The sequence below is a fragment of the Rana temporaria genome, chromosome 13 (assembly GCF_905171775.1).
Source record: "Rana temporaria chromosome 13, aRanTem1.1, whole genome shotgun sequence".
Taxonomy (NCBI): domain Eukaryota; kingdom Metazoa; phylum Chordata; class Amphibia; order Anura; family Ranidae; genus Rana; species Rana temporaria.
In genome coordinates, this window is record NC_053501.1 from 69,326,429 (window position 1) to 69,352,422 (window position 25,994).

The window sequence follows — 25,994 nt, forward strand, 5'->3', positions numbered from 1 at the left end:
AAAAAAAGTTTTTTTTTTCTTTTCTGTAAACGCCAAATATCAGAAAGAGGCTCAGTCCTTAAGTGGTTAAAGTATAACTAAAGGAAATGGTGTGTTTTTTTCCCCCAGCTTTGGATAGAGTGGAGGTGGATTAGAATAACTGTCAGACTTTTGTCTGTTCCCCCTGTTAGGGAGATTCACCCTTTCTATTTGTTCTGTTTACTGTTATCGAAAGTGAAATTAAAAGAAAATCTAAAATTTGGAGTTGTTCCCAGAAAGGTAATAGAGGGGAAATCTTCCAATGGGGACACCAATTCTAGTGACCTGGGGGGATCCCCTTTAATAAATTGCAGGGATTTCCTTTTAACTTTTAATATAAAATATCTTTAAAAATGTTGATTATTGAAAGAAAATAGTTTTACAAATTACACACAAATACTCTTCTTCCACCAAAAAAAAATACATTGTGTTTGGTTTTTGTTTTATTGCTTATATATATATATATATAATGTGTTTGTTTGTTTGTGTTTTTTTTTTTTTTTTTTATCCTATTTTCATTCAATATTTTGTATTTACTTAATTTGACTTGGTTGTTTTTGATACTACCACGTGTGTCCTGTGGAAGCAGATTGCATTTGACTGATATTCCTGTCACCTTTTTTATTCTGTATTAATAAATATGCTGCCGGGACCACACTGACTTTGTGAGTTGGCATATTTCTTTCTTTAGTTGTTGGCAATAAGAACTGACAGGGGGGTTCTAATTCTTCTTCACTGGATCCCATCAGGAGATAAAATACCACATGGTTTTATGAGATAAAGACGACGATATGCAGTATTTTACAGAATTTCGTGAATGGAGCCCTTTATGTTTATACAGGGAGTGCAGAATTATTAGGCAAATGAGTATTTTGACCACATCATCCTCTTTATGCATGTTGTCTTACTCCAAGCTGTATAGGCTCGAAAGCCTACTACCAATTAAGCATATTAGGTGATGTGCATCTCTGTAATGAGAAGGTGTGTGGTCTAATGACATCAACACCCTATATCAGGTGTGCATAATTATTAGTCAACTTCCTTTCCTTTGGCAAAATGGGTCAAAAGAAGGACTTGACAGGCTCAGAAAAGTCAAAAATAGTGAGATATCTTGCAGAGGGATGCAGCACTCTTAAAATTGCAAAGCTTCTGAAGCGTGATCATCGAACAATCAAGCGTTTCATTCAAAATAGTCAACAGGGTCGCAAGAAGCGTGTGGAAAAACCAAGGCGCAAAATAACTGCCCATGAACTGAGAAAAGTCAAGCGTGCAGCTGCCAAGATGCCACTTGCCACCAGTTTGGCCATATTTCAGAGCTGCAACATCACTGGAGTGCCCAAAAGCACAAGGTGTGCAATACTCAGAGACATGGCCAAGGTAAGAAAGGCTGAAAAACGACCACCACTGAATAGAGGTCGACCGATATATCGGTCGGCCGATATTTTGCGTTTTTAAAGATATCGGCATCGGCCGATTATTGGGTAAATTAGGCCGATTGTCTAGGATCTGTGCTGGGTGGAATTCTTCCGCCTGCCTGCCCGCCCGCTCGTCGCCCACTCGCTGCTATCTGCTGACTTTTTTTTTTTTCCGTTTAGGAAGTCTGCAGCCAACCAGCGGGCCGGTAACAGCCAATCGGCGGCCGCCGCTGCAGACTTCCTCCACTGTAAAAAAAAATGTCCCCTGACGTGCTGCGCGCCCTGACTCTGCCTACAAATTCCAGAATGCAGCACGGGCCGGTAACAACCAATCGGCGGCCGCCGCTGCCGTCATTCTCCACTCTGGAAAAAAACGTCCCCTGACGTGCTGCGAGCCCTGCCTCTGCCTACAAATTCCAGAATGCAGCGCGGGCACACCGGTAACTGTCGGCCCGCGCTGCATTCTGGGGCTTGTAGGCAGAGCGCGCAGCACGTCAGGGGACGTTTTTTTCCAGAGTGGAGAATGACGGCAGCGGCGGCCGCCGATTGGTTGTTACTGGCCCGTGCTGCATTCTGGTGATTGTAGGCAGCACAACAGGGACGAATGGAGCTTTGTGGATAGAGTGCTAATATCGCCCTTCCTTCTGTTTTAGCACTGCTCAGCGCTCAGGAGTAGGCAATACAGAAATTTGGCCACAAGAAATGAGACAATGATCAGCAGCTGCAAAAAAAAAAAATGTAAACATCAAAACAAAGTAGCAACTATTGAAAGTCCCAAAGTCCAATATAATACTGCAGCAGCGCCATTTCCAAACAAACGTTTGAAAAACGAAACAAACTTCTATATAATCAATATAGAAGTTTGTTTCGTTTTTCAAACGTTTGTTTGGAAATGGCGCTGCTGCAGTATTATATTGGACTTTGGGACTTTCAATAGTTGCTACTTTGTTTTACTGTTTTGACGAATGGAGCTTTCTTGTGTTAGGCTAGAAGATGCAACGGAGCCTGGAGCGCTCCGCTGGTGGGCATTGATGAGGTGGCAATGAATGACATTGGGCTGTACTGGTGGGCACTGATGTGGTGATGCACTGGTGTGAGGCACTGATGTGGTGATGCACTGGTGAGCACTGATGTGGTAATGCACTGGTGATATGCGCTGGTGGGCACTGGTGATATGCACTGGTGCATTGGTGGGCATTGATGAGGTGGCACTGATGGGCTGTACTGGTGGGCACTATCGTGGAACTTCTGGACACTGATAGGCTGCACTGATGGACTGCACCAGTGGTCACTGACAGGCTGCACCCCACCTCTCCACCCTAAACAATTATCTCCTCCCCACCTCTCCACCCTAGGTTTTTTGAGATAGAAAATCGGCCTAAAATATCGGCCACACATATCGGCCACCCCGATTTCCAAATATCGGCATCGGCCAGAGAAAAACACATATCGGTCTACCTCTACCACTGAACAAGACACACAAGCTGAAACGTCAAGACAGGGCCAAGAAATATCTCAAGACTGATTTTTCTAAGGTTTTATGGACTGATGAAATGAGAGTGAGTCTTGATGGGCCAGATGGATGGGCCCGTGGCTGGATTGGTAAAGGGCAGGGAGCTCCAGTCCGACTCAGACACCAGCAAGGTGGAGGTGGAGTACTGGTTTGGGCTGGTATCATCAAAGATGAGCTTGTGGGGCCTTTTCGGGTTGAGGATGGAGTCAAGCTCAACTCCCAGTCCTACTGCCAGTTTCTGGAAGACACCTTCTTCAAGCAGTGGTACAGGAAGAAGTCTGCATCCTTCAAGAAAAACATGATTTTCATGCAGGACAATGCTCCATCACACGCGTCCAAGTACTCCACAGCGTGGCTGGCAAGAAAGGGTATAAAAGAAGAAAAACTAATGACATGGCCTCCTTGTTCACCTGATCTGAACCGCATTGAGAACCTGTGGTCCATCATCAAATGTGAGATTTACAAGGAGGGAAAACAGTACACCTCTCTGAACAGTGTCTGGGAGGCTGTGGTTGCTGCTGCACGCAATGTTGATGGTGAACAGATCAAAACACTGAAAGAATCCATGGATGGCAGGCTTTTGAGTGTCCTTGCAAAGAAAGGTGGCTATATTGGTCACTGATTTGTTTTTGTTTTGTTTTTGAATGTCAGAAATGTATATTTGTGAATGTTGAGATGTTATATTGGTTTCACTGGTAAAAATAAATCATTGAAATGGGTATATATTTTTTTTTTGTTAAGTTGCCTAATAATTCTGCACAGTAATAGTCACCTGCACACACAGATATCCCCTAAAATAGCTAAAACTAAAAACTACTTCCAAAAATATTCAGCTTTGATATTAATGAGTTTTTTGGGTTCATTGAGAACATGGTTGTTCAATAATAAAATTAATCCTCAAAAATACAACTTGCCTAATAATTCTGCACTCCCTGTAGAAACGTCATGACTTGGTGTGAGAAGAGAGTAGATCATGAGTTTGTATATATGGGCACAGTGTTTAGTAGGGGATAAACGGCATATAAGGGTTCACTTTTATAAATTCTTCTCTATTTGATTCTCAGCACGCCGTGCAAGATTAACCCCTCAGTTACTAGTGTATTGAGTGCTCGGAAGCCTAGAATGGAGGATGATCCTCTACAGAGACTTCAGAGCAGCACACAAGGGAAAGAGGAGATGGTTATGTACTGTAAAAGCAAAGTCTATGCTGGAGTGGAAGAGTTTTCAATAGAGGAAATCCGTGCAGAAATATACATGGCAAAGGTTCGCAAGAAGCGAGAAGGTAATCCAGTTACACAATTTTATTCTATTTACTGTGTTTTTCATTGTAATTTTTATAGCTTGTATTGGTTAAATTAGTTGCCTGCTGTTCTGAACGCTGTCGTAAAGTGTTAGTTACCAGATTATACATTACATATCCAAAAACTTTCGTACTTTGAGCCACTGACCCAGAACACGCCTGATCATGAGGAGTTTGTTTCCTCTGACTTCTAGTTTGATGCTCTTTCTTGGTTCGGAGGCCTCTGCAATAGCCTTGCCCAATGCCTTTGTGATTCTTTCCGTACAGGTTTACTTTAACAATTAAAGTAATTCATTGTAATCTCTTTAAGCAGGCTATACTTCATGCAATTTTATTTCCTTCAACTATAGGTTGAAGGAGGGAAAATTGCTCAATACCCCAATAAACACAGACGGTGTTGATAGGGGGGGAATCCTTCCCGCAGCGCTATTGTGTTATGGCGGGTAGCCGTCCCATTTGCAGAATACAGTGATCACTGCTATCGGCTACAGCCACCAGCAGTGATTGGACTAATAAAACCTGACCGGCTGGTTGTATTGATGTCGATCGATGGATCAAATTCTATACAACCAGCCTTCACATAAAAGGATTATAATTTAGCCAGTCCTTGCTGAACCAGCTGCATTTTAATCTGTCCATCTTTACACTGCCTGTGCCTGAAGGTACATTTTTTTTTTTTTTTTATCTCGTTTATTAAAAATCTTACCCTGTTGCTTTTTTGTTATGTCATTATCTAAAAATGTAAGGGCAGCCTTTTTTGATCCTCTTATCTCATTGTGGACTTTTCTGACAGCTTTTCTGCAGTAAAGATATTGCTAGCCAGAGTCCATTAACTAGCATGGAAGCTAGAGAACAGCAGGTTTTATTCATGGCAAGAAAAGGGCTTTCTTTTCTTTTAAATAATGTGATCCTGACATATGCACTACTGTATTTGTGTGAAATTTAATGACTAAATGCTGCGTCCTAGCTGCTGCTACTCTCCTTCTTGTCACCCCTTGGCACTCTGTATGAGAAAACATAGAACCCTGTGTAAGCTCTAAGTTGTTCTGTATAGAACTTACACAAAGCTTAAAGATCTTTAGACCCAATAACAATTAAATATATTGTAGCTTAACAGTTCTTGGATTACTTTTAATTTTTTTTGTATTGTTCAGTCTAATTACATGAAGGTGTCCTTATCACTTTCTGTAAGCTGAAATGAAAGCCCAAAATGTTTTCCTTTCTGTAAATTGGTAATACCCTCATAATGGATAGAGAGAGGAACACATGTTTGAAATCCAGCAGGGCTCCCTCTATAGATATAGTGGAGTCAGTGTAGCCACCACTAGACAGGAAGAAAGCTTGAAAAAGAGAACGAATGCAGCCACTTCATCTAAGGACTGGTAAACTGCATTATATTTTCATTTGAAAATTAAAGGCTCACTACCACCTGCCTCTTGAGAATTTTTCAAGCAGCCGATTAAAGTACCAGGGGAGCAAAGGGAAGTGTATGTGGGGGGAAGGGCATTTAAGAAAACTTGTTGTTTTGCCCTACATATGAAAAATTTAGATTTACCCTTTTGACTGCAGTCGTATGAGGGGCAGATTGCAACTGCTGGGCTGCCAGCTCTCAGATCAGAGGCATATACAACAGAGTCAAGAAATGTACTATGGGCTGGCCCAGGCGGGAACAGGAGAGCCAATGCAAGTTCCCCCACCAGCTAGCACTGCAAACCAGTAGCTGGGTCTGTTTTAAAGCAATTACAGCAGGGCTTGGGGGGGGGGGGGCCTAAATGGGGCACATACTGAAAACCCAGGTCAGTGTTACAGGAGGCAGCAGGCTGTAATGACAAGTCCTTAGGCCTCGTACACACGATAGGATAGCCAGGAGACAACTGTCTGAAGGACTGTTTTCATCGGTCAAAACCGATCGTGTGTGGACCCCATAGGTTAGCTAACCTTCGGTTAAAAAAATAGGAAATTGCTTTAAAATTTAACTGATCGTTAGTATGCAAAAGCATTGGTTAAAAACCTGCGCATGCTCAGAATCAAGTCGACACATGCTTGGAAGCATTGAACTTCGTTTTTTTTCAGCACGTCATTGTGTTATACGTCACCGCGTTCTGACACGATCGTTTTTTTTTAACCTATGGTGTGTAGGCGTGACAGACCATCAGTCAGCTTCATCGGTTAACCTAAGACAACGGTCCTTCAGACCGTTGTCCTCTGGCTATCTTATCGTGTGTACGAGGCCTTAGTGCTGGGCTGGCAGCGTTATACAGTGCCTTTAAAGTATTCGTACCCCTTGAAATTTTACCATGTTACAACCAAAAATGTAAATGTTTTTATATGATAGACCAACACAAAGTGGCACATAATTGTCAAGTGAAAGGGAAATGATAAATGGTTCAATTTTTTTATTTTTTTTTACAAATGTGAAAAGTGTGGTGTGAATTTGTTTTCAGCCCACCTGAGTCAATACTTTGTAAAATCACCTTTCCCTGCAATTACAGCTGCAAGTCTTTTTGGGATGTCTCTACCAGCTTTGCAAAATGGCTCAAGTTCTGTCACCTTGGATGGAGAGCATCTGTAAACCGCAATTTTGAAGTCTTGCCAGTTGCCACAAAAACTTTTCTGTGGCCATTCTAACACATGAATATGCTTTGATCAAAACCATTCCATTGTAGCTCTGGCTGTATGTTTAGGGTCGTTGTCCTGCTGGAAAGTGAAACTCCACCCTATTCTCAAGGCTTTTGCAGACTCTAATAGGTTTTCTTCTATATTTGCTCTTATTTTGGCTGCATCCATCTTCCCCTTAACTCTGACCAGCTTCCCTGTCTCTGCTAAAGAAAAGCTTTCCCACAATATGATGCTGTCACCACCATGTTTCACGGTGGGGATGGTGTGTTCAGAGTGATGTGCAGTGCTAGTTTTCCACCACACATAGTGTTTTGCTTTTAGGCAAAAAAGTTAAATTTATCCTGAGCACCTTCCACATGTTTGCTGTGTCGGTCAAATGGCTTCTCGCAAAATGCACATGGGACTTCTTATGGCTTTCTTTCAACAACGGCTTTCTTGCCACTCTTAACCACTCTTAAATTCTTATCCACTTCAATACGGGGAACTTTCACCCCCTTCCTGCTTAGGCCAATTTTTAGCTTTCAGCATTGCTGCACTTTGAATGACAATTGCGGTTCTGCAACACTGCACCCATATGACCTTTTTATAATTTTTGTTCATACAAATAGAGGTTTCTTTTGGTGGCATTTCATCACCACTGGGGTTTTTATTTTTTTTACTGGTCTATAAACTCTGGTTTATAGACTCCTGTGTTCTGCATTACTTACGCTTGACCTTTTGAGTTGCATATTATTCATCTTTGCACTCTGTTATTTACGCCTGACCCCTAAACTTCATTAAATACCGCCAACCTCTACACTGTGAATTGCATACTACTGACCTCTTAATTCCACAGTAATTGCTGCTGCCCCCCTTAACTTTTTAAACCTTCCTTTTCTTTTCAAATGTTTTTTATTGTATTTTTTAAAGATACACAATAAAGCACAAATAAAAGTCATAACAATACAACAGTTTCTTAGTCATACTATGTGTTCAACAGTGTGCCTGGGTAGGCTTCAAATTATCATTTTACTAAAGAGTAACCATATAGGGCCTTATTCCAGTTGGATAGTGGTCAGATGCTTAAACAAGTAACTAGCAATCCCTGTTTACCCCAACGGGATGCTGTAAACAAGGGATTATGGCTCATTATCTTATATTATTTAATAAAATCAAAATTAACATAAAGGGGTATCAAGGGAAGGAGGGGAGGGGAAGGTGAGTAGGAAGTTATCTTTTACATCCGGTCTAGTTTAGGAGTGTAGTCGTTCAGGAACACACTTAATAATTATTAAAATTCTTCAGAAAATTTGAGGCCCTAGGATGAGTAATCCATTCATTCCAATTTTTAATGAATTTACTTATGGTTCCTTTCCTATGTGCTAACATTAGCTCATAGTGAGCCTGAGTATTGAGTCTCTGGACAACATCAGATAAGTTAGGTGCTAAGGTAGATTTCCATAGTTTTGTTATGGTGAGTCTCGCTGCTGTAAGGAAGTTGGCAACTATAGTTCTAAATTGAGGAGGATAGACATCTAGATTTAAACCTAGTAGGGCTAATTCAGGTGTGAGTATTTTTGGATTACCAGTGAAGGATGCGATAAAGGAGGATACATTATTCCAGAAGCTAGATAAGGTTTTACAATCCCAGAGGGTATGTAACAAATTGCCAGTGTGGGATTCACATCTCCAGCATATGGGGGAGGAGCTAGGGAATATTTTGGATAGTCTGTAAGGGGTCAAATACCAGCGGTTTAGTATTTTCTGGGCGTTCTCCCAATGTTCTACACATGCAGAAGAAGAACTGTTAATATGGATGGCTTTTTGCCATTCTTCCCACGTAAAAGTTTGTGATAGATCCTTCTCCCATTTAATCATATTTAAAGTTTTGGTTTGAATTGGAAAAGATGAAAGTAGTTTATATATATATGGGATATGCCTCTCTTCCCACTTATTTTATAGGAAGTGAAGAATTCCCACAGCGCCCTAGGGAGTTCCACACTTTTCTTTGGGTCAAAGTTTTTATTGAACGGTTTGGCTATGAGTTTATTCGTTATTTTATGTATGTCATCGGGTGATGGCTGATCAAAAAAATTGATTCCCTGTTTGGACCAGGGTGTGGTAGTAATTCTTACTTTACAGTAATCGATTACTCCTAGTGGTATTGGCATTAGGACTGGGTTACATGTCGGCTGTAATTTTGTTAGAGCAAACTTCCAGGCTGCCAGAGTAGCTCTAATTGTTAGGAAGTTGGGTGTATTAATTTTTGGTAGAGCATAGCAGGCCATGGAAAGGGAAAATAGATCCTTCCCTTTAGACACTTCTCGTTCAATGTTCAACCATAATTTATCATTTGAATATCTGAACCAGTATCTCATTTGATCAAGGAGTGAGGCGAAGTAATATAGGCGTAAATCTGGGAGGTTTAGGCCTCCTTTAGCTTTAACCAATGACATAGTAGATAAAGCAATTCTAGGTTTCTTTCCCAACCAGACCAAGTTGCTCAATTTCGAGTTAATTTGTGTGAAAAATTTAGTCGGTAATGGGATGGGGAGGGAGCGGAAGTAATATAGAATTTTTGGTAACGTCTTCATTTTAAAGGCTGCTATTCTTCCAATCCAAGATAGTTGTGTATTTTTAATAGACTGTGTATCTTGAGTGATTTGAGTTAATAAGGAGGGATAATTTGCTTCATACAGTTTATTAGGTGGGTAAGTAAGTTGAATCCCAAGATAGGTAATGGAGGGGTTGTCCCAATTGTAGCTAGATTGTTGTTTTAGTTTAACAACTAGGTCTGGCGGGATGTTCATAGGTAGTACAAAACATTTACTATGATTAATCTTATAATAAGAGACTGATCCAAATTTATCTAGGATAGCAGTTACCTCTTCTAGTAGTGTGTCGGTAGCAGATAAAGTTAAAAGAACGTCGTCCGCGAATAATCCCAATTTATGTTCTATTTGACCGACCTTGATTCCTACGATATTGGGGTTAGATCTGAGAGATATCGCCAGTGGTTCAATTGCTAATGAGAATATAATGGGTGATAAGGGGCATCCCTGTCTAGTACCGTTTGAGAGACTAAACTGTTTAGATATACTTCCCGATGTAAATACCCTAGCAGATGGTGTAGTATAGAGAGACATTATGGCTTCAAAAATAAATCCTGTGAGACCAAATTTCTTAAGGGTTTCCGCTACATATCCCCAGTGCACTCTGTCGAATGCCTTCTCCGCATCCAGTCCGAGAAGCAGAGAAGGCATCCGACCGCGCTCTACATGGCTAAGTAGATTAATCATCCGTCTGGTGCTATCCGGGCCTTGACGTCCCTTCACGAATCCAACTTGATCTGGTTCAATCAGATAAGGAGTAATTTCTAATAGTCGATTAGCTAGAACCTTAGCAAAAAAATTTAAATCAGAATTAAGTAGCGACATAGGTCTATAATTAGTTGGAGAAGTCGGGTCTTTCCCTTGCTTTGGTATTGTGATGACAATTGCTTCAAGCATTTCCTTAGGGAATGAGCGGGTGTTGACAGCTTGATTAAACAATCTGGTCAAGTATGGAGAAAGCATATTTTCAAATGCCTTAAAGTATTCACTAGATAGGCCATCTGCACCGGGCGCTTTATTTAGTGGTAACATTGAGATTACTTTTTTGATTTCATTTACTGTTATAGGATCATTTAATTTTTCTAATGTAGCGGAATCTACTGTAGGGATGTTAAGTTTATCAAGAAATTGGGTTATATCTTTTAGGGTTGGTTGGGTGACAGTATGATCTTTTTTTAGATTATATAGGCCCTCATAGTATTCTGCAAACGCATCAGCTATACTCTGTGGGTTATACAATACTTTTCCTGACTTGTGGTGAACAATTTCATGGATTTTCTGTTTGTTCTGTCTAATACGTAGTTGCATAAACCTTCCCTTTCAAAAGGACCATGGTAGGTTATCCTCTTGTTCAAGTAAATCTCCACCTATCCAAGGGTATCTACCACCTGCTTCAAAGGTGTTGTGCACTTTCAGATGTTTAGTTATAGCTAGATATTTGTGTAGTTCTATCCCCTGTGTAGTTTGTTTGCCTTACCTTGTAATGATGGGATTATACTTTGTACCTGCAGTTTGTAGTGTTATGGCTCCCACATTCAGCCCATGTGTACTAGGCTTTAGAGCAGGGGAGGGGCAAACAAGGATGCTGTGCTGGTGCCATATGTACTCCTTATCCACTACTGATGTCACCAGTTACTGGGATGCCAGTGGTCGCCCCTGTGTAAACCGGCTCTCAATCTGTCACTGATCTTTACTTGAGGCATAAAACATTTTGTTACGGACAGTGCTGATACTTTTGTTGCAGTTTTTGATAAATCGTTGCCATGTCTGCTTGGTCTTTGTGATGATCTGTGCCTTACTCTGACACATTCCTAAACCTGTCTGTCCTGTGACAACATTACTTTTGCAGAAGATCTTCTAGCCGGTGCTCTACGTCAACATGAAATGGAGAAACAAATTGAAGAGTTGGAGAAGAGGCTAAAAGGCTCATGCGCTGAAAACCAGGAACAAGTGGGCATGGAGGTAGGATAGAAGCGCCATTATCAAGGCTGATCTGTGCTTCAACCTTAACATTGTTGCACCATCTAAACAATCTCAACCCTGTCTTCACTATACTCAGATTTCCAGGTCTAACTTCAAACTGGTGTCTCCGTATAATGTCCTTCAGTTCTACTTATTTGGCATTCTCTGTGCTTCCTAATCAAATTAAAACATGATAAATATGTTTTCATTTTGTATTTTTATGTGTGCAATTTGCTGTATAACCTTCTAAGCACTTTTTCTCTACATTTAATTTGCATATCAGGCCATGCTCTTTGAATGTGAAAATCTCCTTCTGAACATGCTAGCGGTCTTTGACTTTAGCTCTTGGTTCACTGATCCAAAACAAACCTGGAAATCAGGGATGTCATAGTGACGTTAGAATCCTTTTATCTGCATTCGTTATCTAGGTTGGTGACTCAGAAATTACTGAAGCCATTAATTAATCTTGGTTGTTGGGCAGCTAGAATTCTCATGAGGCCAGCAATGGCAGCCTACATAGTACCTGAAAAACCAAAATACAGAAAACGCAATTATTTATTTTTTACATAAAGAACATATATAGCTTTCTTAGTGATAGAATTGTACTCGGTTGATTGTCAACTCCCGTCCTTAAAATTTTAATCCAAATTAAAAGGCTTTTGACTATATTGCCTGCCCTTTTTTGACTTTTAATGAGATTGGGTGAAATGCCTTTATTGTTCTGGAAGTTTTATAAATGGGCAAATCCTATCCTCCTATTTATCAGTGGTTCTAAATTGAATAACTACTGCAGTAGGGAACAGACACACAGATACTCGGCTTCTTTCCAAATAACTGTTTCGTTTGTTAGACACAAGTTTTTTTTTTTTTTTTTTATACTCATGATTACGTAGGTATCACATATTACAACTGTACTTTTATGGTAACGGGCTGTAACATAGGCAGGCTAATTCAAATCAGGACTCGAAAGAATGCAATACGTAGACATCCAAAATACAATACAATTCTATGCAGAGTTTACAATTTCCTTAAAGAGGAGCTCCAGTCTGGTTGGGGGGGGGGGTCTTTTGTAAAGTCAGTAGCTACAAATACTGTAGCTTACAAAGTGACCTTTCATTGTGATTGAAACAAATGATTGCTAAAAAAATATTTATACTGTAATTTGCTGTACACACAGATCATGCGGCCAGAATGGCCTTATAACTTAAAGTGGATGTAAACCCACTCTCATCCTTTCTAAACTACTGCCATAGTGCTGATCTATAAGGATATAGATGCCTCCGGCATGTATCCTCACCTGTCAAATGTCTCCCCTCTGTCTGTTATAAGAACTGAAAAACTGCAGATTATGTGGGTGGATCTGTTGTCTGGAGCTCTGTGGGTGGAGTCGTGATGTCAGACTCCCCACCCACCTCTACACTCCCCCCTACACTGAATACTGCTATGATCACTAACATCCAGTCAAAATCCAGAAACGTAACCACATAACTTTAGAAAAGGAAAGCTAGTGCATGAGGTATGTATACAACCTGTTATTCACAGCAAGGGGGAAGAACGGACAGTTTTCTCCTGTTTGTCCGTTTTATCTCACCGAACAAAGAAAATAGGATTGCTCAGAGCTGGATATAACTTTGTGGCAAGACTGGGCACAGATGACAGGAAATCTTATACTCTACATTGTGACAGCAAAAAAAAAAAAAATTTTTAAATATGGACATATCGGCATAGTTAAACACGTACAATTCTACATGAAATGGAAGACCTATAAAAGTCAATATGACTTCAAAATGGCTAAAACTACTTTTTAACTCCCATTTAAATATATATATTTGCACCCCTTACAAATAAAGTATTTGAAAAAATAGTACCCCAGACTGTGATTCAAGAGGAAAACAAATCAAACGACGAGATACTTTCTTTTAGTCATTTTTGTCTGGTATGTATCCAGGTGACTTTTTCCCTCAAGTTTTGTAAACATGAAATAGACGCTATATTTTGTATCCAAACATTTCCTTATAAACAAATGTCTGAACAGTCCACAAGTCACCTGGCTTTAGTTTGAGATCCTTCCAGACTGTTAGGATATGAAATTGGGGAGAAAACACATAAATGAGTTTTGTCAAAAACCTTAAGCGATCAGAAACATTCTCTGAGATCCAAGTAGAGAACTTCAGCTGGCGAGTTACACACTCCCAAACAAAATGTCATAGGATGAGGGTCCAATGTCCCCTTAGGGGCTTAAATATAATATTAGACATTCAGGTCATGGGTTTTCTCATTTCTGACATCCCTTTAGTTACTCTACTTTTTCCACTAAATTGATGACGGTAGGAGGTATAAATTAAAACCTCCAAAACTTCTTGCAAGAACTCTCCCAAAAAATTAGTTTCTCTCTATCTTCGGGAACTCTGTACTTACAAACTTACAAACACTTTTTTGCTGTGGCCTTTGCTGTAGCATTTAATACTGGCCAAGCTTCTGGCCATTCAGAAAACATGTCTATACAGACAAGTGCATACTCGTAAGATCCTGACTTGGGCGTTTGGATATATCTCTTTGTAATGTCTGGAAGGGATGTTCAGCTTTTGGTAACGCCTTTTAATAACGGGTAAAACAAGAAGCGATGTAGTATAAAAACAGCTGTGAGGAATCCGGGCCCTATCCCATGCTCATTTACTAAGGCAGTCATAAATGCTTTTTACTGATGACACTGTCCGTGTCAAGCTGGAGGGAAAAGCATGGCTGGCAGATGTAAAAGATCACCTTTTCCCAAAGTCCTGTTTCAGAAGAAGTTCCCCCCCATGGACCACTTGTTTTTTTTGTTCTGGGGTCTTCAGAGTTTAATTACTAGTCCCATCTCTACTGGGCCAGAACTAGGGTGGAATCTGTGAGTTGCACAGACCCAGCAAGTGTTCAGGGCTGTAATGCAGCATTTTTCGTCGCCTGTTCTGCTTCCATGTGTGCATTTTAAGTTTTTAGTATGGCTACTAAACTGGAAGGCTGAAGACAGACAATAAATTAATTTAGCATGCTTGATTGGTTTACCTGCCAAAGTAAAACACTTCTAGTCCTTCAAATGGAACCAAAAACATGCACCACTCCAAAAACTCTAGTTCTCTACTATCTATATAAATGTATACTCTTTTGATTAGTGGTGCAACGGATCCTGCCTGATCCGTGATCCGAACGGGTCGACCTGTTCGGATCGGCACAGAATGCGACGTCATCACCCCTCCCTTTGCTCGTGGATCTTCTATTCTGCAAGAGCGCGTAGTACAAGTACAGTGAGTTGGATGTTGGCCTGGCTATTATATTACAGTGATTATACTAGTGGGGGCAATGTTAAACTGGCTATTACAGTGTTTGGGGCAATGTTGGACTGGAACAGTGATGGTGATGACGAGTGGGGGGGCAATGTTGGACTGGAACAGTGATGCGTGGGGGCAATGGTGGGCGTTGCAGTGATGCGTGGGGGCAATGGTGGGCGTTGCAGTGATGCGTGGGGGCAATGGTGGACGTTGCAGTGATGCGTGGGGGCAATGGTGGACGTTGCAGTGATGCGTGGGGGCAATGGTGGACGTTACAGTGATGTGTTGGGGCAATGGTGGAAGTTGCAGTGATGCGTGGGGGCAATGGTGGATGTTACAGTGAGGTGGGGGCAATGGTGGATGTTACAGTGAGGTGGGGGCAATGGTACGAACGATTCGAACCGTGAGTTTTTTGATCTGTTGCACCCCTACTTTTGGTGGCTCACAGGCTTTGCTAAAGCATGGAGCTCTGGAGGCTTCTTGAGCTGGGAAAGAAGGATCCAATGACTGAATACAAAGCGTCCTTCTGGGTGATGACTGCATATTCAGTATGGGTATTGCCATCTTGGGTATAAAACTGGGATCAAATCTACAAACAAAATCGGAAATGTTAGTCTTCAGCGAGTGTGTCCTGCACTGGGCTTCACTGAAGCTGATTCCTACGTCATCAGTCATGGGTTTTCTGTCTCCAGCCTCCCCCGCTACAGGCAAGAAGGTGGCTGGGTTCAATGGTACAACCTTTTTTTATTGTTTGACTTTGTATTGTTGTTTGTGTACAAATCTTAGTTTTTGTTAACCTTTCATTAGACTAATATTTAATTTTGGCAATATTTGCTGCACAGAATGTTGGACCATTAAAGATAAATAATTGACCAAAATAATTTCTATTACTTTGCCTAGTAGCACCTTGCATACAGCTTCTGCTCTCATGTAGCCGGGTGAACCGTTCATTACTGGGTTCAGCCTGTATGAAATCTATCATGCTCTGTGTCAGACAACCTTTTCCTGGCAATATTAGAATTTCTCTAGATAACACAAGTCCTTAGTTTCCAACTTATATTTTTCTGATGTCACAACATAATATATAACAATAGTGTGGTGTGGTCATGCAGAGATGTTAAAAAAAATCCAAAGTTTTCCTTGAGCTTACCACTGCACTTAGAATGAAAAGGGACACATCACTTTACAATCCACACTTTCTGATTTGGATTTCAAAAATGAAAATAAACAAAGTACCAACAATCTGTATATGAAAGAACAGAAAAATCAGCAGAACAAAAACCATAAAACAGCTGGCTGCCGGTGGAACAGGGTGTGTGGACTTGGCATGATGGGTCTGTTTTATTTATTACTCTCGTATCATGGACTGCACATCAAGTTATCAGACCTTTTTTAAAATTTCATTTTTGTAGAAAAAGTGAGATGGGGGGAAAAAAAGTATTTGATCCCCTGCTGATTTTGTACGTTTGCCCACTGACAAATGATCAGTCTATAATTCCACACCCTTACCGCTCTTAAGAGTAAAGAATCCTCTACACAGTTTAAGGTTAAACCGATTTTTCTTCTAATTTTAGTGAATGGCCGCATGTCTTATTAAACTCCCTTATGCGGGAACGTTTTATCCCTATTGTGGGGTCACCAGTATGGTATTTGTACATAAAATTATATCCCCCCCCCCCCCCTCAAGCTTCTCTTCTCCAAAGAGAATAAGTTCAGTGCTCGTAACCTTTTCTCATAACTACTTACTTTTAAGTAATTACTATTTTATCTCTGGAATTAATCCCCTTTTTAATGCATGCCAATATTCTGTCTGCTTTGCTTGCAGCATCTTGGCATTGCATGCCATCTTCTTCTAGGACCCCCAGGTCCTTTTCCATCCTAGATTCCCCCAGAGGTTCCATTCATGTTTTTGTCGCCCAAATAAATGCATTATTTAAAATCTTTCCACATTGAACCTCATTTGCCATGTAGTTGCCCACCCCATTAAATTGTTCAGATTTTCTTGCAAGGTTTCCACGTCCTGCGGAGAAGTTTTTGCCCTGCTTAGCTTGGTACAGGTAGTCCCCGAGTTACGAACACAAGGATTGTAGGTTAGTTCGTAAGTGGAATTTATGTGCAGGTCCGAACACTGCTTGTAAGAGTAACTTTCGCCTGTGCAGGGATGTGGGATGTTTCCGGCTTCCGCCTGTGCATGGATGTGGGAGCTTCTGGGGCTCTTCTGGCCATGTAGTACTGCAGTGTGAGATGTGGCAAGATAGCTGCCTCGGAGGTATCTAGGACCAGCGTGGAGCACAAGCGGCCGACATTGAGGCCGTTCGTAACTCAGGGACTGCCTGTATCGTCCGCAAATACAGAGATTGTGGCATGCAAGTTGAGGCATAAGCACTGACTCTTCCCTTTTTTTTTTTTTTTTTTTTTTTACTACAAATATTACACATTGAGCATTAAACATATTGCAATGAGATTTATTTATAAATATTTTTTTTGTAACCAGATGCCAATTCTGCTATATCTCTCAGTACCATCATGACCCCTGAAGAAGCCTTTGGTGAAACGTGTGTTGGTGTTATCACAGTGACTCTGGAGGTGGCCCCCATATCCCTGTGCAGGATTGCCACATATGTGTTATTTTGATTGACTTGTGGGCCAATCCATTCAGGTCTCTCTGTGTAGTCTTGTAATTTATACACACGAGGAGATGTAATTAGACAGCATACCTTTCATATTGTCTTTTATGTCATTTTATATTTGTCATAATGTAATTTTTATACATGTGTGAGCAATTTCTTTTTTTCATTTTGGGACCATAGTTAAACCTTTTTAAAGTCCATTTAATCATCTTCCTCCTTTTTTTGCAATTATTTTTAGATGTGGTGCCCCCCACAGTGAATCACATCTCTTCATTTTTTCATACTCATTCTATTAAAATGTATTTTATTTTTGTTTCTGCTTTGTCTAAAATTTGCACAGCAAATTTTGCTATTTGTTTTCAAGTTATAAATGTAACCAGCTGACTGAAGCATCATTTACTCTGAATTTATTCACAGGCGGCACCAGCTGAAAGTTCAATTCCTTGGACCGTGGAAAGTGAGCCTCAATCTGAGCAGACGGCAGCGTCCAGCGATTGTTCACCTCCAAATAAAGAGAAAGTGGATCCTGTGCGCTGCTCCCTTTCAGCTCTTCTTTCACCAAGGTAAGTTCTGATTTTTATGTTGACCTATGAGCGAATGGACTTTCCCTAGATATTTGTACACTGCCTTCTTTAGTTCTTTTGAAGTTATTTCTAATGGCCCCAATTCCTTCAGAAGTGCTGTTTTCATATTGCTACTCGCCCTAGAATTTTACTATCCAAAGTTAAAACAACAAGGGCGGAAGATTTATTAGATGGAAAGTTGAAAAAATGACTGAAGGTCTGTTCCAATACATAGCACTAGACCAGGGAGGTTGTATATTTGGCTTTTTTAGGGACAAGCAGGCATATATCTAAAAGTCAACTTTAGTATAATTGAGAACTAGATATTGTTTATACTATGCAGCCTGCTGATTTTTTTACATGATTATTGTACAATCGGGTTGTATGTGGCTAGCATTATGTGGACATGTGCAGTCTAGAATTTGCAGGTTCCTTACCACTGATGTGTTTACCAATATAATCTGGCACAAAGGGCTTGGTGGTGTTTAATTAGATTAGGTGACCCGTCAGAATGTGTAACAGAAGTGATGTTTCATCTTCACAGTAGATAGATACACTGAGAAGGGGGCAAGTGGACATCTTGTTACACCCATGAGTTTTGCATTTTACACTCGACAGTAAACTGAGTTTATACAGTAAAATACAGTACTTGGTACTCCATCTGACTGTTTAGATGTTGCATTTTAAAAGCAGCGGCAAGCCTGCTCATCGCACAGGTTTGCTAATCGGACTGAAGTTCGCTGCTTTTAAAATTCAACATGTAAACAGTCAGACGGAGTTCTAAGTATTGTATTTTACTATATAAACTCAGTTTACTGTTAAAAGTGTAAAATGTAAAACTCCGGTGAATGTAACAAGATGTCCCCTTGCTCCCTTCTCAGTGTAGCTTTACTGTGGAGAAGTGCGGCGTGTAGCAAGATGGCGGCGACTAAATGTAATTTACGTTGCACATTCTGACGGGTCACCCAATCTGACGAAACTGTGGCTTGATCCATAGTGGAGTAGGATTGGGGTTTTCCTCCATGTGCTTTTTTTTTTTTTTGTTCTAGTTTTATAATAAACTATAGAAGGGTTAGAACCTGCTGAAGTTTTTATTGCTGCTTCAGACTCTGTGGGGAATGGAACAGAGGGGACATCTCGCAATGCCCTGTAACTACTTTCAAAGATGGGATATCCTCGCACTTGAGGATTTACACTCACTTCCTGCCCCAGAGAAACAGCAAGTGAGAAGAAATCTCCCAAAGGATGTGATCCTTTTTCATGTTGACCAAAACTAGAAAAAAAATCTTGATTTGTACAGGTCGGGACACAAGCTGCATATTCAAGAGTCTACTTTAAAGCGGGAGTTCACCCATTTAAAAAAAAAAAAAAAATCTCCCCTTAGCTTCCTGCTCGTTCGGTCTAGGGGAATCGGCTATTTATATTAAAATAGGTGCAGTACTTACCCGTTTTCGAGCTGCATCTTCTTCCGTCGCTTCCGGGTATGGGTCTTCGGGAGCGGGCGTTCCTTCTTGATTGACATTCTTCCGAGAGGCTTCCGACGGTCGCATCCATCGCGTCACTCGTAGCCGAAAGAAGCCGAACGTCGGTGCGGCTCTATACTGCGCCTGCGCACCGACGTTCGGCTTCTTTCGGAAAATCGTGACGCGATGGATGCGACCGTCGGAAGCCTCTCGGAAACCTGTCAATCAAGAAGGACCGCCCATTCCCGAAGCCCATACCCGGAAGCGACGGAGAGGATGCGTCTCGTAAACGGGTAAGTACTGCACATATTTTAAAATAAATTGCCGATTCCCCTAGTAATAACGAGCAGGAAGCGAAGGGGGAAAAGTGCCCTCTAAGGGTGAACCCCCGCTTTAAAGATTAATATTAACATTTTTTTGCCATAATTTGGTTAGCCTCTGCCTCAGACATTAATCTGTATATTTAATACTGATGTATCTATTGATCTGATCTACTGCGATGCATTATACATTGCAGTATGAAGATAAACTGACTACTGCAGTTGTGGTGTTGGATATGTTCCCCCCCCCCCCCCCCCCCCCCGCCTTGTAGTTGCCCTTTATTAATGGTATTTTACATTTTTTAAGTATTTTTAGATAAATGTCTATTTTCTTTTATAGCATTGATGTCTTGGATCAAAACAAACCCAGATGTACTGGTAAGTACAGATGAACATATGATTAGTATTTTTCTAAATAGATATATGCAGCGTTCAGGTTTTGTTTGGGGAATTAGTAGATTGTTTGAAAGGGGCAGTATCTGAAGGAAATACGGAACCTATGAAAGTAATACCAGAGAATCTCTTAACTTCCTACTATAGCTAATGTGGAGATATTAACCAATTAAGGACCATTTTTTGCTAGAAAATTTTTGCGCAGCGGTCTTAAATACGCCCTTTTTTTGGTAAAGTTGGGCCATTTTGTTTTTTATATTGTGACAGATAATGTTACACCGTGTAAATTGATAACCAACATGCCACACTTCAAAGTTGGGCCCGCTCGTAGAATGACGACAAACGTTTACCCTTTAAAATCTCCATAGGCGATTGTTTAAAAGATTCTACAGGTTGTCTGTTTTGAGTTAGAGGAGGTCTAGGGCTAGAATTATTCCTCTCGCTCTAATGATCGCGGTAATACCTCACGTGTACTTTGAACACTGTTTTAATGTGCGGGCGCTGCTCACGTATGGGTTCGCTTCTGCGTGCAAGCTTGTCGGGACGGGGCGCTTAAAAAAAAAAATTTAATTTCTCTTGTCGTCCATGGACGGACACAGCCTCTTAATTCTTGATAAGTGGGTTATGTTCCCTATTTACAAGAGAGGACTAGGCAGAAACATGTTAGATATTCATAAACATTTTAAACAGAGCTGAACAGCCCCGCCCAGGGGGCGGTCCCTCCGGACAAAACCCTCCTCCCTGCAGCATGCAGCCCCAGTTTCGTTCTGCCTAGCAAAGGAGAAGGGCTCCCTCCTTTGGGCCCAGCACCCTGAGGAAAAGATTTTATTTTTGTTTTGTTCTTTTGAACTGGGCCCTGGGAGTTTTTTTCCTCAAATATGGAGTCAGCATCTGGTCCTCCTTCCCCCAGCATGGCAGAGGCGGCAGCTGGTACTTCTGCTCCTGCACTCACAATAGACTTTGTCGGCAGTCTTGGAGACATTTGTTGCCAGGGTGGAAGCGGCGGCAAGAGGGATAAAAAGCGCCCCCTCCCTCCGCTATTCCCTTTGGAATGTTCAGATTTAGACCAGGATCCGTCTGCGGCTCAGGTGCCTGGTTCTGTTTTGTCTGAAGACCCGGACCAGGACCTTCCTTGTGAGGAAGACCCTTTAACTGGGTCGGGGCATGATAAGGCACATGTTAGGGAACTTATCAATGCTGTAAGGGACTCCCTTAAGCTGTATAGTGCAGCTGAGGTATCCGCTGAGGGCTCGGTCTCCTTTGGGTCACACAAATCTATTTCTATTAAGCTCTATTAAGGTTTTTACTTATGATAAATTCATTGATGCGGAATGGGAAAAGCCGCAGAAGGTGAAGTTCGTGGCCAGGTCCAGGGATCCCTGGGCGTTGGTAGCCCCGTGGGGTTAGTATCGATCTATGCCTTTCCCCTACTGAAGTTGCTGCCTCCACTGCTCCGCAGAGTGGAGGCCGAGGGGATCCCGATGATTCTAATCGCCCCGGCGTCCTTGGTACGCCGATCTCTTGCGCCTAGTGGCGGATGCGCCTCGGCGGCTGCCAAAGCGGGAGGACCTTCTGTCCCACGGTCCTATACTCCATTCCGCTTCACAGTCACTGGCTTTAACGGCATGGCTATTGAAATCCAGGTTCTAAGGGACCAAGGTCTTTCCGACTCTGTCATTCCACCTATGCTACGGGCTCGGAAGTCTTCTTCAAGAAAGATTTACCATCGCACTTGGAATGCCTACATCTCTATGTGCGAAGAGATGGGTTGGCGTCCACGGACGTATTTGGTATCCAGAATCCTGCTGTTTTTACAGCGTGGCGTGGATCAGAAGCTTGCCTAAAGCACCATTAAGGGTTAGATTTCAGCCTTGGCTGTGTTCTTTCAGCGGCCTTTGGCGGCCCTTTCTCTGGTGGGTACCTTTGTGCAGGGGGTTCGTCATATACTTCCCCCTCTTGGACCACCTCTTCCCCCCATAGGATTTGAATCTGGTCCTCTCGGTTCTTCAGAAACCTCCCTTCGAGGACATCAGAGAGATTCCTCTCGATGCTTTCTCAGAAGGTGGCCTTCTTGGTGGCCATTACGTATGGTTTCTGAGCTGGTGGCCTTGTCCTGCAAGTCTCCCTACTTGGTCCTCCATAAGGATAAGGCGGTGTTACGCCCGCGACCTTCCTTTCTTTTGAAGGTGGTTTCATCTTTTCATCTTAACGAGGACATAGTGCTTCCGTCCTTGTGTCCTCGGCCAGTGCATACTAGGGAGGTCGCACTTCATTCCTTAGAAGTGGTACGTGCTCTGCGGGTGTACCTGTCGGCTACGGCTCCGTTTTTGGAGGTCTGACTCACTTTTTGTGTCGGTATATGGTCCACAAAGGGGCCTGGCGGTCTCGTCGGCCACCATTTCTCGGTGGATCAGACAGACTGTCATACAGGCTAATGCTCTTAGGGGGCGCCCCCTTTCCGGTCACGGCACATTCGACCAGGGCAATTGGTGCTTCCTGGGCTTTCCGACATCAAGCGTCTGTCTCACAGGTGTGTAAAGCGGCGACTTGGTCATCCGTTTACACTTTCTCAAAATTTTACAAGGTTGATGTGAGTGCATCCTCGGATGCTTCCTTCGGCCGCAAGGTTTTCCAGACGGCTATCTAAAGTTGCATCTCCTCCGTTGAGGCGCTCTGCCTGTTTGGGGTGAACTTGTGTGGTGGTTTTTTTTTTTTTTTTTTTTGACTGATTCCATCCCTCATTTTTTTTTTTTTACACTGTTCGGGGACGTCCCACTTGTCAAGAATTAAGAGGCTGTGTCCGTCCATGGACGACAAGAGAAAATAGGATTTTTTTTATACTCAACGTAAAATCCTTTTCTTTGTCGTCCATGGACGGACACAGCACCCACCCCTCCTTTTTAGGTTTGTACTGCTTGTTACGAACTGAGGCTGCAGGGAGGAGGGTTTTGTCTGGAGGAACCGCCTGGGCGGGGCTGTTCAGCTCTGTTTTAAAATGACATATATATGAATATCTAACATGTTTCTGCCTAGTCCTCTCTTGTAAACAGGGAACATAACCCACTTATCAAGAATTAAGAGGCTGTGTCCGTCCATGGACGACAAGAGAAATTAAATTTTTTTTTTTAAGCGCCCCGTCCCGACAAGCTTGCACGCAGAAGCGAACCCATACGTGAGCAGCGCCCGCACATTAAAACAGTGTTCAAAGCACACGTGAGGTATTACCGTGATCATTAGAGCGAGAGGAATAATTCTAGCCCTAGACCTCCTCTGTAACTCAAAACAGACAACCTGTAGAATTTTTTAAACAATCGCCTATGGAGATTTTAAAGGGTAAACATTTGTTTGGCCTAGGGAAATGACCAGACAAGAAACAGGAAGTTGGCTGTATAAGGTATTTACTGGCAGAAAAAAAAAGTTTGCTATCCAACGTTAAAACCACGAGGGCAGAAGATTTAATGGATGAAAGTTAAAAAAATTACTAAAGGCTCTGCTTTTAAACTTTTTAAATGCATCGTTGAGAATACCGGGAGTCTTCAGAACTGCCGGCCATATTATTTGTATTCTGAGTTTTGCTGCCACATTTTAGCTCTGTATAGATGAGCCTCTATTGTCTATACTGAATGCACCTAACCTCTAGTTGATGCAGGTAATCCATTGCTTTGCATTCTTATTCACAGACCTGTCGTCAACCCTGTCCTCTGATGGGCCATTTACCATTTATGATGAAACAAGTGAAACACAGTCCAGCGTGTAAGTGCTTTTTTTGTTCTGACCTCCTTGTGCTAAAAAGTGTTTATCAAAAGTTTAATTGCTTACTCCAACTAAAACAGAATCCAATAACTAGAGAAGAATATGGTGGATAACCAGTCTGGTACAGTCGGTCACCTTTACAGGCATTTGCAGTTCTGGCTTCTACCACTTCCTCTTCCTTTTTCTTTTTTTTCCCCCATTACTGTTAACTAGACAACATATGTAGAGCTGACACCAAGTAAAAGTGTTTTAGAATTTAATCAGATTCATCTGTACAATATACACTGTCTAAGAGAAACTGTCTTCGTTACTAAGATTGTTCCTTTATTGGTTATCAAATCTACCTTTTTTTCTTTAATAGTGCCTCACAAAGTTTGAATTGGATGCCGCCTACAGCCCGGTACCCACTTACTGCTATTCATAATGATGTCCCACTCACGGTAAGCATGTCGATCTGCTGCCACGTGTGTGTGTGTGTGTGTGTGTGTGTATCTAAAAAAAAATGTCGGGAACACTTTGAAAACACATCAGATCTCAATGGGGAACAATATATCCTGCTGGATATCTATACTGTCATGGTCTGGGTAATGTGTTGGGAGGGTAAAGGATGCCACATCATTTCATGGAAATGAAAATTCTCAACCTACAGAGGGCTGAAAAAATTATGCAGTAGGCTAGTCCACTTAAATGGTACTTGGTAGTTTGTATGGCCCCACATGCTTGTATGCATGCCTGACAACATCAAGACATTCTCCTAATGAGACGATGAATGGCGTCCTTGGGGTATTTCCTCACAGATCTGGATCAGCGCATCACTGGGCTCCTGACAGACTGAGGTGCAACCTGGTCGCGTCGGATGGACCAAAATATGATGTCCCAGAGATGTTCTATTGGATTTAGGCCATGCGAATGGGGGGGCTATTCAATGGTATCAATTCCTTCATCCTCCAGGAACTGGCTGCATACTCTCGCCACATGAGGCTGGGCATTGTCATGCACCAGAAGGAACCCAGGCCCAACTGCACCCACGTAGGCTCTGACAATGGGTCCAAGGATTTAATCCCGATACCTAATGGCAGTCAGGGTGCCATTGTCTAGCCTGTAGAGGTCTGTGCGTCCCTCCATGGATATGCCTTCCCAGACCATCACTGACCCACCACCAAAACCGGTCATGCTAAATGATGTTACAGGCAACATAACGTTCGCCCGGCTTCTCCAGACCCTTTCATTTCTATCACATGTGCTCAGGGTGAACCTGCTCTCATCTGTGAAAAGCACAGGGCGCCAGTGCCGGACCTGCCAATTTTGGTAAATAATGGCAAATGCCAATCGGGCGCCATGGTGACGGGCAGTGAGTACAGGGCTCAATAGAGGACGTTGGGCCCTCAGACCACCCTCATGAAGTCTGTTTGGTCAGACATTTTACTCCAGTGGCCTGCTGGAGGTCATTTTGTAGGGCTCTGACAGTGCTTATCCCAGGGTTTGACAAATTTGCTTGGAATCTAGGAGCCAGCTAAAAAATTTAGGAGCCAGAAAACGCACCCCGTCCCGACGAGCTTGCGCGCAGAAGCAAACATATACGTGAGCAGCGCCCGCATATGTAAACGGTATTCAAACCACACATGTGAGGTATCGCCGCGATTGGTAGAGCGAGAGCAATAATTCTAGCCCTAGACCTCCTCTGTAACTCAAAACATGCAACCTGTAGATTTTTTTAAACGTCGCCTATGAAGATTTTAAAGCGGATGTGCCACTAAAAAAACATATTAAAAGCCAGCAGCTACAAATACTGCAGCTGCTGACTTTTAATATAAGGACACTTACCTGTCCTGGAGTCCAGCGGTGATCGCAGCAGATGACGAGCCGATCGCTCGTCACCCTGCTGCTCCCCCCTCCATCCACGGTGAGGGAACCAGGAAGTGAAGCGCTCCGGCTTCACTGCCCGGTTCCCTACGGCGCATGCGCGAGTCGCGCTGCGCCCGCCGATTGGCCCCCGCTGTGTGCTGGGAGCCGAGTGTTCCCAGCATACAACGGGGGACGGACGGGAAACGAGGAAAAAACCCGTCTTTTGCCCGTATCGTAGGGCCGGAAGTGGGTGCAGATACCTGTCTGTAGACAGGTATCTGCACCCCCCTCCCCCCTGAAA

General features: G+C 42.3%; 1 protein-coding gene across 1 annotated transcript in view; it reads left to right on the forward strand.

Annotated features, from left to right (window-relative positions):
* The window catches only part of BUB1B (BUB1 mitotic checkpoint serine/threonine kinase B), a 90,812-nt gene that overhangs the window by 31,427 nt on the left and 33,391 nt on the right, over positions 1-25,994 (forward strand). Inside the window, exons 9-14 of the mRNA XM_040332974.1 lie at positions 4,011-4,228; positions 11,306-11,418; positions 17,774-17,919; positions 20,043-20,080; positions 23,776-23,848; positions 24,210-24,288. Of these exons, the coding sequence (XP_040188908.1) occupies positions 4,011-4,228; positions 11,306-11,418; positions 17,774-17,919; positions 20,043-20,080; positions 23,776-23,848; positions 24,210-24,288 (667 nt within the window). The remainder of the gene's footprint in view (positions 1-4,010; positions 4,229-11,305; positions 11,419-17,773; positions 17,920-20,042; positions 20,081-23,775; positions 23,849-24,209; positions 24,289-25,994) is intronic.